The sequence below is a fragment of the Arvicola amphibius genome, chromosome 1 (assembly GCF_903992535.2).
Source record: "Arvicola amphibius chromosome 1, mArvAmp1.2, whole genome shotgun sequence".
Taxonomy (NCBI): domain Eukaryota; kingdom Metazoa; phylum Chordata; class Mammalia; order Rodentia; family Cricetidae; genus Arvicola; species Arvicola amphibius.
In genome coordinates, this window is record NC_052047.1 from 85595095 (window position 1) to 85610201 (window position 15107).

Below are 15107 nucleotides of genomic sequence, written 5' to 3' on the forward strand. Positions count from 1 at the left end.
GCATAGACTAAGAAAAAGACAGATGAAAAAAATCCAGGATTTAGTTCACGCAATGCCAGTATTCGATCACCAAGCCACATCACCAACCAAATATGTTTAAGAAAAGAAACTTAGCAAGTTCATTGGATTCTCATATTTGTCCTGGGTTATTTTAAACTAGCAACAAATTTTCCTGAGCTTATCCTGCTCTTTGAGCATGGTAGGAAAACATGGTAAAACTTCTGTAAAAACTAGCTTAAAGGAAAAGAAAAAAAAAAATTGGCCTGAAGAAATGGCCCAGTAGTTAGGAGCATTTCTTGTTCTTGCAGAAGACCCAGGTTCAGTTTACACCACCTACATGGTGGCTCACAACCACTCATATAACTAGTTCGAGGGGATCTGAGACCCTCTTCTGTCTCCTCAGGAACAGGCACACATGGTGCACATATATGTACGTCGTCAAAACACTTACACAAATAAAATCTAGAAAGAAAAAGTTAACTAAATACTTAATGACATTTACCAAAAGAAAGTAAAAAATGAGTTGCTCATTCTGTTATCTTATGTTCTCTTTTTTGTTATTTCATTCATAGGTTATTGAATACAATCCTTCTCAGTGTCTGGACTGGTTGGCAGTGCAGACACCCCGAAATAAGCTGGCACACAGCTGGGTTCTTCAGAATATGGAAAATTGGGTCGAGCGATTTCTTTTGGCTCACAATTATCCTAGAGTCAGGACTTGTAAGTCAAATGTTTAAAATTTAGCCAATTATTTATTGTTCCAAACTTTAGTTTAGTTTACTGTTTTTTGGTTTCATTTTTAGGTTTTTCTGGGGGTGAAGGTAACTCAGTGATAATGCCCATTATTATGTAAAACTCTTAGAGGTATCATAGAAGGCCAGTTTTTTTTTTTTATTTTGTTAATATTTGAAAATCACGATGCTGTGTGTATCTATTGTATTTAAGTGTTACTAAAGAAAGTAAAATATAAGAAAATTCTTTCTTAAAAGTAACTCTTGATTCCAGGACAACCTACATACATACATACATAGTGAGACCCTGTCTCTAAAAAACAAAATAATTCTTGAATAGGCTAAATAAGATTAAAATGGTAATTAAGACAGAAATCGTGTGTTTAATTATGAGAGTTAAGTAATATACATCTTGTGTATGAGCCATTAGAGAATGAGTAGCAATTCTTAGAAGATAGGTGGACGTAGCACAAAGAAGACATTTTACAAGACAGGAAATTGTTTTTTGTTTTTCTAGTGTTTTGTTTGTTTGTTTGTTTTTTGAGACAAGGTTTCTCTGTGCAACTTTGGCTATCATCTTGGAACCCAATCTGTAGACCCGGTTGGCCTTGAACTCAGAGATCTACCTGTCTCTGCCTCCCCTAATGTTGGGATTAAAGGTGTGTGCCGGTACCATCCAGCAGGAAATTGATTGTTAATAATGTATTCACTTTTTCTAGTTCAAAGAAATGAAATCAAAGTAATTAATTTTGGAAATTTTTTCAGTGAAAAGCTGTTTCCCAGCTGAGAGGACTAGAGTCAGTGAGAAGCACATCTGATATACAGATGTTGTTTTCTAAACACCAGTCCCCAATAAAATACAGATTCATGGCTCTGTAGAGAAAAGACCAGTTTTAGCATGGGTGATAATACAGACAATCTGGTGCCTTAAAGACGAGTGCAGTGCCTTAAGTGAGGGAAGAACATGCTAAATAGCGTGACCGCACCAGAGAGAACTCTCAGCTGCTAAATCCACGACAGTTTCAGTACTCTGTTTCTATCCGAAGTACAAAATGACATTTACAAACTCACAGATTCCCAGCACTCATGTGGCAGCTCACAGCCTCCTGTGCTCCAGTTCTGAGTGACTTGATACCCTCCTGTGCCTCAGAGGCACCAGTCCAACTGGTGCACAGACAGAAAGGAAAGCAACACACAGCTCAACAAATAAACAAATCCATAGAAGAGAATACTGAATAATTCGTATATACTCTCCTTGGTAGGAGCTTAGTGATGTAGTAGAAATGAGTGTTAGAAGTAACCTGGTAGTGAGGGAATATGGCTTCCAGGCAAATGGTCAGGGTTACTATTATTATTCCAGTTGAAGAGTGTACTTCTGTCATGCCGCAGTCTGTGGTCTTCTTCCCAAACCCCTAACCCTGAGCTAATCCGTCTTAAACATAACCTTGGTTTGAGAGGCACTCTGTGAACTTCATCAGAGCTAGCAAAGTTATCAGAGACAAGATGTCTGAGAAACTTACCAGAACCAAGAAGAGCTTAAGGGGATATGCTAGTTAGAATGTGTGTCCAGACAGGATCCTGGAAGCAAACAAAAGCACCATTATGTCCTTAATCATAATAATTAAGCATAATAATAATAAATATTAATGGTAGTAGAAACTTGGTGAGAGTTATATGGGAATTGTGTGTTCTACCAGTGTGAAGTCAGAGGTTTATTTGAGAAAAAGGCCTTTCAGTGGAGGTTACCAGTGGATTGGCATTAATACTCTGCCCAGAACTTTGCTTTCCCCCCTTTGATACTTTATTTACCCAAATGTTACACTGATGTTCATGATAGTCCTGTGGAAATGAACTCTTCTTGTACATAGTACTGATATTGTGATGTTGATATCACAAAAGGCCATACATAGCACTTTGTGCCATACCTTTAATCCCAGCACTCAGGAGGCAGAGGTAGGCAGATCTCTTCATTTGAGGCCAGACTGGTCTACAGAGTGAGTTCCAGGACAGCCAGAGCTACACAGAGAAACCTTGTCTCCAAAAAAAGAAAAAGAAAAAATTCCCAGAAAGATCCTTTAAGATAAATATGTGTCTTCCCCTTTATAATGCCATTTTAGGCCTTGTATGCAAGTCCTAAACAACATTACTTTTACACCTGCTCAGTGAGCATCCTGACATGGTAGGATGCGCTTATAGTCCTGTAGCTTCAGGGATTGAGGCAGTGGAGCAGCTTAGCCAAAATCTGTCTCTCTCTTTTTTTTTTTTTTTCTTTTTTTTTGGTTTTTCGAGACAGGGTTTCTCTGCAGCTTTTTTAGAGCCTGTCCTGGCAAAATCTGTCTCTTAAACAAACAAAAAGCCTTTAGTTAAGAAACAAATTGTTAGGTACCATTTTAAAAGTTACATCAGTAAAAACTGAAAAAGTGCTTTTAGTATTAGTGTCCAAATTTGTCCAATATTTGAAAAGAATGGCTATTTTAAAATGACATAAACTAAAGACCTTATGAAAACTACAAAATAGCTTTAACAAATAGCTGGTTATTGAGAAAAGAAAAATTGAGTCCCCAAGTACTAAAATAAAATAGTTAAGGACTTGACATAGTGGGGCACACTGTCAACGTCAGCATTTGGGAAGCAGAGACAGGCAGAGAGCTATGAATTCAAGGACAGCCTGATCTACATATTCATTTCCAGAAGTGGCCATGGCTTCACAGAGAAACCCTATCTCAAAAAACATAACAGGCAAAATACCCCAAAAGTTGAAGATTTGCTATGTATCAGTGGAAGTAGATTTCTTCCATGTTTCATAGTATAAAATAAGACCTGAAAATCCAGCTCAATTCTTAGCTTGTACAGATGGAGTCATCTAAGTCACCAGCAGCAGAATGATAATAATAGGCCTAATGACATGCTTAACGTGGGAGTCTCTGAGTTCTAGTTAGCCTTTAGAAGACTGTTGGCAAGGAAGAAGGGGCAAACAGTTTCATTGAGAAGCAGTTCCCCAAAGCAGGGAGGAATCTTAAAAATGAATTGTCCTAGAAGACTTGCAAAGGACTTTGTAGCCAGCAGTGCCTTAAATCCCAGGACATGACATACTGCAGCAGCTCCAGAAAATGTGGAGCAGCCTGCACTACACAACTCAATCCTCTGTCTCCCCAGAAAGTAGGAAGGGAATCTCCAGAGGTAGTGAGTGACATACACAGACTAATATATTTATTAAGTATGTCATATGGCATTATCTTTAAACTATTACAAAGTAACTTACTAAGGTGTTTTTAAAGTAACACTTAATATCTAGAACATTGCATGATTCCATGTATGAAGTACTTTATGGTAGGCCTTTCGTTCTAAATGTTAGGTTTTTTCTCCTTATTAAGTCATTATTAAGTAATTCTTCAGAAAAAATAAATCATAAGATAGGAAAATTCAGCGGTGTTGTCAGACGCCTTTAATCCCAGCACTTGGGAGGCAGAGGCAGGTAGATCTTTGTGAGTTCGAGGCCAGCCTGGTATACAGTGAGTTCAGGACAGCCAGGGCTACACAGAGAAACCCTGTCTCGGGAAAGGGGAGATAAAAGGATATGAGAATTGTATATTGTGGAAGAACTGAACAAAATAGGTTGAAAAGTATTTCTGATAGCTAGTGCTTAGTAGATGAAGGAAAAGAATCAAGAATTCAGGGTTAGCTTGAGTAGCATGAGAGTCCGTCTCCCAAAAAAAAAAAAGAAAAACAGTTTTCGTAATGGTGGTTATTGTTGCCACTTAAACTACAGCAGTGGCAGAATGGGAGGAAAGTTCTACCTCCGTACCCTGTGGGAATCTTTCTTCTGGACCAAAGGTAAATCAGAAGGATATTTAAAAGATGTCATGTCCCTTAATTTTTATTCATTTTTATTGATAAAGGGAAGAGTGGTTTTGTGTTTAATAACTGCTCTTCAAGTCTACTTAAATCTTACAAGGATCTGACAGTTTTGTTTTACATTTTATAGCTGCAGCTTATCTTCTGGTGTCCCTTATACCAAGCAATTCATTCCGCCAGATGTTCCGGTCAACAAGGTCTTTGCACATCCCAACCCGTGACCTTCCACTCAGTCCAGACACAACAGTAGTCCTACATCAGGTCTACAACGTGCTACTTGGTTTGCTCTCAAGAGCCAAACTTTATGTTGATGCTGCTGTTCATGGCACTACAAAGCTAGTGCCCTATTTTAGCTTTATGACTTACTGTTTAATTTCCAAAACTGAGAAGCTGATGTTTTCCACATATTTCATGGATTTGTGGAACCTTTTCCAGCCTAAGCTTTCTGAGCCAGCAATAGCTACAAATCACAATAAACAGGCTTTGCTTTCATTTTGGTACAATGTGTGTGCTGACTGTCCAGAGAATATCCGCCTTATTGTTCAAAACCCAGTGGTAACCAAGAACATTGCCTTCAATTACATCCTTGCTGACCATGATGATCAGGATGTGGTGCTTTTTAACCGTGGGATGCTGCCTGCCTACTACGGCATTCTGAGGCTCTGCTGTGAGCAATCACCTGCATTTACTCGACAACTGGCTTCTCACCAGAACATCCAATGGGCCTTTAAGAATCTTACACCACATGCCAGCCAGTACCCTGGAGTGAGTATAGTTAGTACTTTTATTATCTGTTTCCTGAGCTTGGTTAGCAGTATATTTTTCCCTATTTAAGAAATGATAAAATGCAGAATAGTCTAATCATTCACCTATATTGTCTTTCAGTGCTGGAAATTGAACCCAGGCTTCTGTTCATGCTAGGCACGTGCTTAGCAACTGAGCTACACGACTGCCTTCCAACCTTTCTTTAAAATTTCATCTTATGTGTATGGGTGTTTTGTTTCTGTACCACATTCAAGCCTGGTACCCACTGGGGCCAGAATCCCTTGGTACTGTAGTTGTAGAAGGTTGCCAGCTGCCATGTGGGTGCTGGGAATCACCCAGTTTGAACCATCTCTTGAACCCCATACTAATATCCTTAAAACCTTAACATTGTTTTCTTAAATGCTCTCATATAATGCAATGTAATTAATAAGTGATTATAATTTCTTATGCCGACGCTAAATTTTTGTTTACAATGGCACGTATCTTTTTAAATTTGTGATTTTATATTGTTTTGTTTTTAACTTTGGCAATTCTGGGGAACAGGCCCAGGGCCTTGGCCATGCTAAGCAGATATTGCCAGCTCAAATTTATGTTTGTATATACATCTTTAATGTGTGCCTACTGAAAAGGTCACTATAGCTTTGGGGAATATTACTTTACATTTAGGCATTCAGGGACTAGAGACACAGCTCCACAGTCCAGTCGAGAGTGGCTTTCCAGAGGGCCAGAGTTTGGATCCCAACACCAGGCCGCTTAAAACTGCCTGCAACTTCAGCTCCAGGGGAATATGACACCTCTGGCCTTTATGGGAACCCACATGCACATACATGCAAAAAATGCATATACATAATTAAAAATAAAAAATTAATTAGGTATTCATTATCAAGATCTGCATACTTTGCTAAGGTGTGAGCTGCACAGATTTTTTCAGTAGTCGTTTGCTATAGAGGTGTTTCTTCATATCTCAGATGGATGATCCATTAAACTCGCATGTACGTACAATTCCAACCTTATCTCCTTTTTTATTTGTAAGTTTCATATTATATTTTCCCTGTATGTAATATCATTCCTGGTTATGTTTCACTTTTGTTCCTTTATTAGATTAAACTGTGATGGTGTAGTGAGTTTAGAATCTCTTACCCAGAAAAAGTATCATAATTTCCAGTTTAGAATTAGATTGCTTTTAATGTAAGAAAGAAAATATGTTCATTCAGTACCAGAAAGTTGCAAGCTAAGGCTGGAAAATGAACGAAATGCATGAGAGTGTCTGTCAGAGGCTGAAGAGATCATAGTATTTAATTTCAGTCAGTTTGTTTTCCATCATGGTCACATAAATAACCTTTAACTTAGTTACTGTGATACCCAGAGTTTCATAAGCCAATGCTAAGAATTGACTGTTGGTTTCTGTTCCTGATGTCAGTCAGATATAATCGTTTTTTTTTTTTTTTTTAAAGAACTTGGCTCTTAGAAATATTTATGATAATTGTTTTTCTATATGAAGTTGAGTAATGTTCTTTCGAGGTCTGTGAAGAATTTGTGTTGGGATTTTGATGGGGATTTCATCGGACCAGGATGCCTTGCTCTGCCTTGATGCAGGGGGCAGGGATTTTCAGGGGTTTGGTCCTGCCTCAGCTTGATGTGCCTGGCTTTGTTGACTCCCCATGGGAGCCCTTACCCTTTAGGAGAAGTGGATGCGGGGTGGGGGGGAGTAGGAGGAGGGTGGGAAAAGGAACTATGGTTGGTATGTAAAATGAATTTTAAAAATATTTTAAAAAATTAATATTGTGTTGTAAAATTTTGTCAAGAAAAGTATCAAACTACACAATTTAGTTCATTAATAAATATGTTAGAAGCTCAACTGTTACTTCACATTTATATAAATGCATAAAATCATAGCTAATAATTTTACTTTATTTCCATATTATGTCACTAACAATCAGTCTAGAATGATTGTTCTAAATGTTGATACAAAGGCATGTCTCAGAAACAATCTTAATTCAAGCTTGATTTAGGTGTTCAAAATCTTTAAAACAAAGCAAGTGAGATAGATGCCTTTGAGAGTAAAGCCATTTGCCACTAAGCCTGATGAATGACTTCAGGATGATCCCTGGGATCCACTTTGTGCAAGGAAAGGATTAACTTCTGAAAGGTGTCCTCTGACTTCCATTCATATTTGTTCCCCTCCCCCAAGATAAATGACATGTTTAAAAAAAATCTTTCTAACAAATTAATGGTAGTATATATTAAAGGAATGGAACAGAGAGAGGATAAGTATAGATTTATGCTACGTGACCTTTGAATTTAAAATGCTAGTGTTTTAAACAGCATTAAGACATATCTTTGTGAATGTTAACTTTAAGGATCATACAGGTGTGCCCATGTGCAGCTACATTAACTTCACGATAGTCATAAATACTGCCTAGCACTAAGGAATGAACATGGCTAAAACATGAGGTTTTTATTTGAGTAATTTGATTGCATAGCTCACGGATCTATCTGAGCCTCATAATAGCAAAGGTTAGACTTAACACATTGTAGTATATTATATATTCAAATTTTAAGTAGATTTCATTACTGACTTTACTACTTCCTTTAGTTGTGTGATTAATCTTTGATTTTAGTAGCTAGCTAATGAATATTGATTCAGAAATGAGGGACAGGTATTCTGAACGTTGAAAGACTGAGAGATCATTTTGTATATTTGTCTCTTTTAGGCTGTGGAAGAACTGTTTAACTTAATGCAGCTATTTATAGCTCAGAGGCCAGACATGCGAGAAGAGGAAATAGAGGATATTAAACAGTTTAAGAAAACAACTATAAGCTGTTATTTACGTTGCTTAGATGGTCGCTCTTGTTGGACTACTTTAATAAGGTAAAAAAGATATTGTAATTATTTTTGGTTGGTTCTTAATTGGTTTTCCAAATAAGAGCATGGTACCTTTTGACATGAAAAGAGAAATAATTTTTAGTATTAATAATTAAAAGCTCATTCTTTTAAAATAATAATAAGAATTATTATTTTATAAATACAGAGTCTGATGTAGCCTAAATTGGCCTTTTACTTGCTTGCACCTTGTAGCTAAGGATGACCATGAACTTCTGATTCTCAGACCTCTGCCTCCCAAATTCTGGGATTACCGATATATATCCCACTATTCCATGTTTATGTAGTGTTGGGATCAAACCCAGAGCCCCTCATGAATGTTAGCAAGCACTCTACCAGCTAAACTACATAGACCACAGAAACCCCATTCCTCCCAATTTAGAAATTCTTCGAGGTTATTGGTGAAACATTTCTGTACTTAGGAAGAATTTTACCTACTTTAAAAAAAATTTTTTTCCTTTGGTTCATAGTATATTTTCCTATCTTTTATTAGAATCAGATCTGACAGTTTAAAGGGACCTTTTATTTCCTTTACCTCTATATAGAAATTAAATTCTGCTCAATGTATTACAGTGCTGAGAAGGAATGGACAAATGGGGGACTGGTTGAGGTCCTTCGGTGGGCGCATAATTTTGTCTGTGTTTTCATGAAGTCTACACTATAACATTAAACTAATGAACCCAAGAGAAAATTCTTTTAGGTTATTTCCTTCAAAAAGCTTTTGTATTTGAATCTTTAGTAGTCTACAAAATGAAATAAATCTTCAGTAGTCTACAATTTTTTTCCCTAAACCTGTTAAAAGGAAATGTTTGGCATTCAGTTTGGATACATTATTTCCTAAAGGTTTATTATTTTTTTTTAAGTTTTAGAGTTTTGCTGCTTGTTGAGTAAAGAAAGGAAAGCTTGCAATGGAAGTAAAGGGTTTTCAGTTGTGTCTTTAATAGCACTTTGCCAGTTCTGAGCACAGCATTAACTCAGATAAACCTATCCTTAGGATTTTCAGGTTTGTCCCCTTCATAGTACCCTTTCTTCCCCAAGCTGATGAATGCTTTTGGAATGTAGAATAGTTTACTGTTATACAGAGCTTAAGAGATGGAAAGATAAACTTAAGTTTCACTTTGTTTTCATGTGCATTGGTGTTTTGCCATTGGGTTTCAGGTTCCCTGGAACTGGAGTTACAGAAAATTGTAAGTTGCCATATGGGTGCTGTCAAAGAGCAGTCAGTATTCTTTAACCACTGAGCCATTGCACCAGCCCAAACTCACTTAAAAACAAAACAGCATCATTACTGAAATTTAAAAGTACTGTCATCATACTGTCCTTCTTACCATTGTGGATGAAGAGTTGATTAGACATTGGTAGACATGTTTTCCTCTAAATTACAATGCAAGATTTTTTATTTCCCTTTTCAAGTTGAATGTCCCTTCCCTTAGTATGTCCAGAGTACTTAGAAGTAGAAATGTTTCTGATTTCAGAGGATTTTTTTTAACTTTGGATAATTTTTATCAATGTTACCAGCTGAGCATCCATAATCCGAAAATCTAAGATGTCCCACAACTGAGTAACAACTGATGGGTTAATAATCTTGAGATTATAGAGTGTTCTAGATTTCAGATACAGGCTTCTCATTCCATTCTGCATTACTCAGAAAGAGTGTACATGCTTGAAATTCCACTTTGTGAAGTCAAGGCAGGAGGATTGCACAAACTGGAGGCTAGTCTGAGCTATATAACAAAATCTCTTAAAAATTAAAAAACAAGGGGCTGTGGAGAGGTGGCTCGGTGGTTAAGACCATTCATTGGCTGTCCTTCCAGAGGACCTGGGTTCAATTCCCAGCACCCACGTGGTGGTGCACAACTCTATAACTCTAGTTCCAGGGAATCCAGAATCCTCACACAGGCATACATGCAGGCAAAACACCAGTGCACATAAAATAAAAATAAATTATTTTTTAAAAAATTAAAAACAAGCAACAGATGTAGCCAGTTTCTTATATATGATAGGAAAACCAGAAGCTTAAGCCAATTTTACTCCTGTTTTTTCATCACCAGATTGTTCTGTTCTTTTCTAATTGGACTGTTTCTATCTTTCTAGTGCCTTCAGAATACTGTTAGAGTCTGATGAAGACAGACTTCTTGTGGTATTTAATCGAGGGTTAATCCTGATGACTGAGGTAAGTATAACATTGCCTTTCATTGTGACTGTATCTCATTTGAATACTCTTTCCAAGACTTCTTACTGCATATATATAAAGAATGCCTGCTGAACTGTTTCCCAGGTGTCAGTACTTTATTTACATAGATTACACCTCATTTTGTATTTAGGTTTATTTGAAATAGACTAGTTTTATTTATTTCACTTAGTACATAAAAATGAAAATCATGTGATTTGTAATCAAGATTACACATTATTTCCCAAAAGCTTTCTTATTTCGCAGAACCAAAACAGAAGGCCGAGAGATTTGCCCAGGACTGAAATTTGCATGAAATTTTCCATGGTTCTTAGTTCACAAGTGGGAGATGGTTTAAAGTCACCAAAGTCCATCATACTTTTTGGTCTATGCTGTAGATAACATTATACACGTAGAAAGTACTGCACAATTTATTTTCTTTTGGTTTTTTGAGACAGGGTTTCCCTGTAGTTTCTAGAGCCTGTCCTGGAACTAGCTCTTGTAGACCAGGCTGGCCTCGAACTCAGAGATCCGCCTGCCTCTGCCTCCCGAGTGCTGGGATTAAAGGCGTGCGCCACCACCGCCCGGCTAGTACTGCACAATTTATGATGTAGTGTTGATGTTTTAATTGATAGTATTAGAGAGTAGGAACAGAATAAGAAATTACACTTTGAAGCATTTAGACTAGGCAAGAAATGAGTGGGAAAATATTCAAATAAATGACTTCTGAGCTCAAAGGCAAGAAAGTTTTGACTCTGTTTGAGGACTGACATGTCTACTCCGTGCTAAGTATTGCACTAGGCAAAGGAATATAGCAAGAGAGATGCAGTTCCTGTCCTGTCAGTTTACAGGTTAAATATTTTTGATACAGCCTTCATATTCTGCCACAGAACCTAGGCTCAGAATTTTGAACTGTGAATCAGTATGAACTGTAGTAAACTGACTTGGAGCCCGGTGCACGCCTTTAATCCCAGCACTAGGGAGGCAGAGGCAGGAGGATCTCTGTGAGTTTGAGGCTAGCCTGGTCCACAAAAAGTGAATTCCAGAACAGCCAGGACTGTTACTGCGAGAAACCATGTCCCAAAAAGCCTAGATAGATAGATAGATAGATAGATAGATAGATAGATAGATAGATAGATAGATAGATAGATTATTTAAATAAATAGCTGGCTTGGGAGGAATAAAAGAAGAGGTGCTTTCTTATATGGTAAAATAGAAAAAAAAAGAACTAAAAATTTAAAGTAAGTTACCACTCTTTTCATATACAGAGCCTGGAAAGGTACCTAACATAGCTCCCTAGTCTTGTCAGTCTTCTGGTTGTTGTATGCTTCTTTCTCACTGCAGTCTTAGGACAAATCAGATTTTTATTTTTCCTTTTCAGGACAGGATTTCTCTGTGTAGCCTTAACTGTGCTGGAACGCAATCTGTAGACCAGGATCCACCTGCCTCTGCCTCCCGAGTGCTGGGATTAAAGGCGTGCGTGCCACTACTGTCCAGCACAAATCAGAATTTTGTATATATCTCAAACCAAAATATTTACATAAAATGTAGCTCTGAAGATAAGGACTGTACAACTGCTGGTATACAAGTCTGAGTACCTGATTCCTAGCACCCATATAAAAAGCCAGGCAGCATGCCTCTAATGCCAGCACTGGGGAGGCAAAGACAAGAGGATCCTTGGAGTTTGCTCTCTAAGCAGTCTAGCTGAACATGCAAACTCCAGTTTCAGTGAGAGACCCTGTCAAAGAAAAATAAGGTGCAAGAGGGTTATGGGGATGGCTCAGTAGGTAAAGGTTATCACCCAACTTGCCAATCTGAGTTTGATCACTAAGGACCCACACAATGGAAGGAGAACATCATGCTCTGCAATAGTCCTCTAACCTTCACAGGCACACTCGAATATGTGTGTGTGTGTGTGTGTGTGTGTGTGTGTTTGTGCGCGCACGCGCGCAAACACACACCCGACATAAGAATCAATGATTAAGGGTCACACCAAACATGCTCACGTGCTTGCACCTACACATTCAGAGTAGCTAAATGGGGCAATTTGATTTAGAAAACAAGTAATACTTGATGTACACACATAGTCCAAGTCTGGAAATACCTTTAGAAGATAAGCATTTCTGTTTTGTGTCTAAAGTAGAAATGAAATTAAGGGATTCTGAATTTTTATTTCCTAAATCACTTGTAGTCTTTCAACACACTGCACATGATGTATCATGAAGCTACAGCTTGCCATGTGACTGGAGACTTAGTAGAACTTCTGTCAATATTTCTTTCCGTTTTGAAGTCTACACGCCCGTATCTTCAGAGAAAAGGTTTGGTTGGTTTACTTTTTATTTTTGTTATTATTTTGCTGCCAAAACAAATTTTTTTTGGATTTTGTTTGTCTTACTAGTCTCTGTATGGATGGTTCCTGAGCTAGCTAATACTGGGCAATGTTTATCATGCCCTCATAATGTAAAGGTGGGATATTCTTATATATTTATTTATTTATGCTAGTAAACAATAGGTAAGTGTCCTAGAAGTGTCAAGATTTGGTGATGGTGCATGCCTTTAATTCCAACACTTTGGACAGGCTCCAAAGCTACTGAGAAACCCTGTCTCTAAATAAATAAAAGATTCAAAATTTAGGAGATGTGGAAAGCTTCCACATTCAGTAATAAGCTGATTTTCTTTTAACCTACATAGCTCCGATTGGGTCATTTTTATTTGTTGGATTTTTATTTTATTTGAGACAGGTTTCTCTGTGTAACAGCCCTGGCTGTCCTGGAACTCTCTTTGTAGACCAGGCAGGCTGACCTCGAACTCACAGAGATGCTTGCCTCTGTCTCCAGAGTGTTGGGAGTAAAGGTATATACCACCAACACCTAACTTAAAGTAGGTCATTTTTAATCTTAGTAGAAATAAGTGTAAAAAATAACTTTTATGATTCTAGAAAGTGCACCATATTAAGCTGTAACATGTTTAGCACATACTTGTAATCCTTACCCTCAGGATGGTGACCCAGGAGGACTGAAAGTTCTAGGCAAGCTTGGGCTATACTTAGCAAGACCCAGATTCCCCTCCTATTTCCTGGGGGCAAAAAAGAGCAGTTTAATGTTGCAATCTCATTATCTCATGAAATTAACCACTTAGCTTTCACCAAACATGTTTTTATGTAATTAATTTGAAACTTGAGGTGTTAGTATCACAAATAGAACAAAAATTGTAGGGAACTGTGATCATTCAAAAGTCCATTTATATATGCTTTATATTTGCAGATGTGAAGCAAGCATTAATCCAGTGGCAGGAGAGAATTGAATTTGCCCATAAACTTCTAACCCTTCTTAATTCCTATAGCCCTCCAGAACTAAGAAATGCTTGCATAGGTAAGTTGCTTGAAAAATAAAAGTTGTAGGCAAATATTTCTGATGTTTGTTTGTTAGGCTTTTTCTTTTGTTTTGTTTCTGTGAGTTGTGATATTACATTTATAATGTTTGGAAGACAGTGATTCATCTGTATAATTCATACAGACTAGCAGGTCCTAAGAAAAGTTGTTTCTGAACATGCTAGTGTTAAGTGTGTTTGTGGGCAGACTATCTGGGTCTCTATTGTAGGTTTCATACAACTCTAAACTGTGATCCTGTATGAACAAGGTAGAATCATGTTAATATTTACAAAGTGTTATTCATAGTGTAAAAGATAGTGCTAGTTTCTTCACAGTGGGTTTTGGCCTTAAAAATATTTCTCAGTAACTGTTTATAGACTCTTGAGTATAACACCGTTGTGACTAATTGCTTACAGAATAATATATAGCTGTTAAAAGAATCTTCATTTAAATATAGAGTGAAGTTTTTACTACCTTAGAAATCACTTGAAGTAGTGAGCATTGTAGACTGTTAACTGTAGTTTCTCAAAATAGCATAAACAATAGTTTTCCATCATGAGATTTACTTTTGTGTGATTAGTGAGAATCAGTCTAGCCAGTATCGTAAACTTCAACAGCAGAAGGCAGATTATCAGCTGTTGTGATGGACTTTATAAAGGGTATTGTTATATGACTAGACTCTGTCTACAAGTAAGATAGGCAAATAGGGAGATTAGTGATAGTGTTTTAAATTCTTGTTTTAAGTATATTGACCCTCTGCTGTGGTTATCACAGCTCTTGATCCAGAGTTGTGCATTAGACAGTTTTTCCCTTACGTTAGAAGCTCAAACAGTTTGTAGTACTCAGAACACTACAACTTCATCAGTATTTGAAAGATCAAAAGTAGTGGGTAAATCTAACCCACAGTGTTGTGATAATGTTAAATTGTTTTCATTTTCAGATGTCCTCAAGGAACTTGTTCTTTTGAGTCCCCATGATTTTCTTCATACTCTGGTTCCCTTCCTGCAACACAACCATTGTACTTACCATCACAGTAATATCCCAAGTACGTATTTATCTAACATAATACTTGAATATGGTTGGCATGTAATCATTCTGCACACTGAAGCTTGGAGATTTATTTTTTCCATTTATTCTTATTGTACACTTTTAATGTCTTAGTGTCTCTTGGACCTTATTTCCCTTGTCGAGAAAATATCAAGCTAATAGGAGGGAAAAGCAATATTCGGCCTCCGCGCCCTGAACTCAATATGTGCCTCTTGCCCACAATGGTGGAAACCAGTAAGGTATGTTGGGATGCCAGGAAAAACGTATTTCTGTAGTACAAGGTAA

General features: G+C 37.3%; 1 protein-coding gene across 1 annotated transcript in view; it reads left to right on the forward strand.

The window, feature by feature from the left end:
* Usp34 (ubiquitin specific peptidase 34) overlaps nt 1-15107 on the forward strand; it is a 178177-nt gene that overhangs the window by 149769 nt on the left and 13301 nt on the right. The window contains exons 67-74 of the mRNA XM_038324438.2: nt 573-720; nt 4717-5351; nt 8066-8223; nt 10330-10408; nt 12597-12723; nt 13669-13776; nt 14716-14820; nt 14937-15061. Of these exons, the coding sequence (XP_038180366.1) occupies nt 573-720; nt 4717-5351; nt 8066-8223; nt 10330-10408; nt 12597-12723; nt 13669-13776; nt 14716-14820; nt 14937-15061 (1485 nt within the window). The remainder of the gene's footprint in view (nt 1-572; nt 721-4716; nt 5352-8065; nt 8224-10329; nt 10409-12596; nt 12724-13668; nt 13777-14715; nt 14821-14936; nt 15062-15107) is intronic.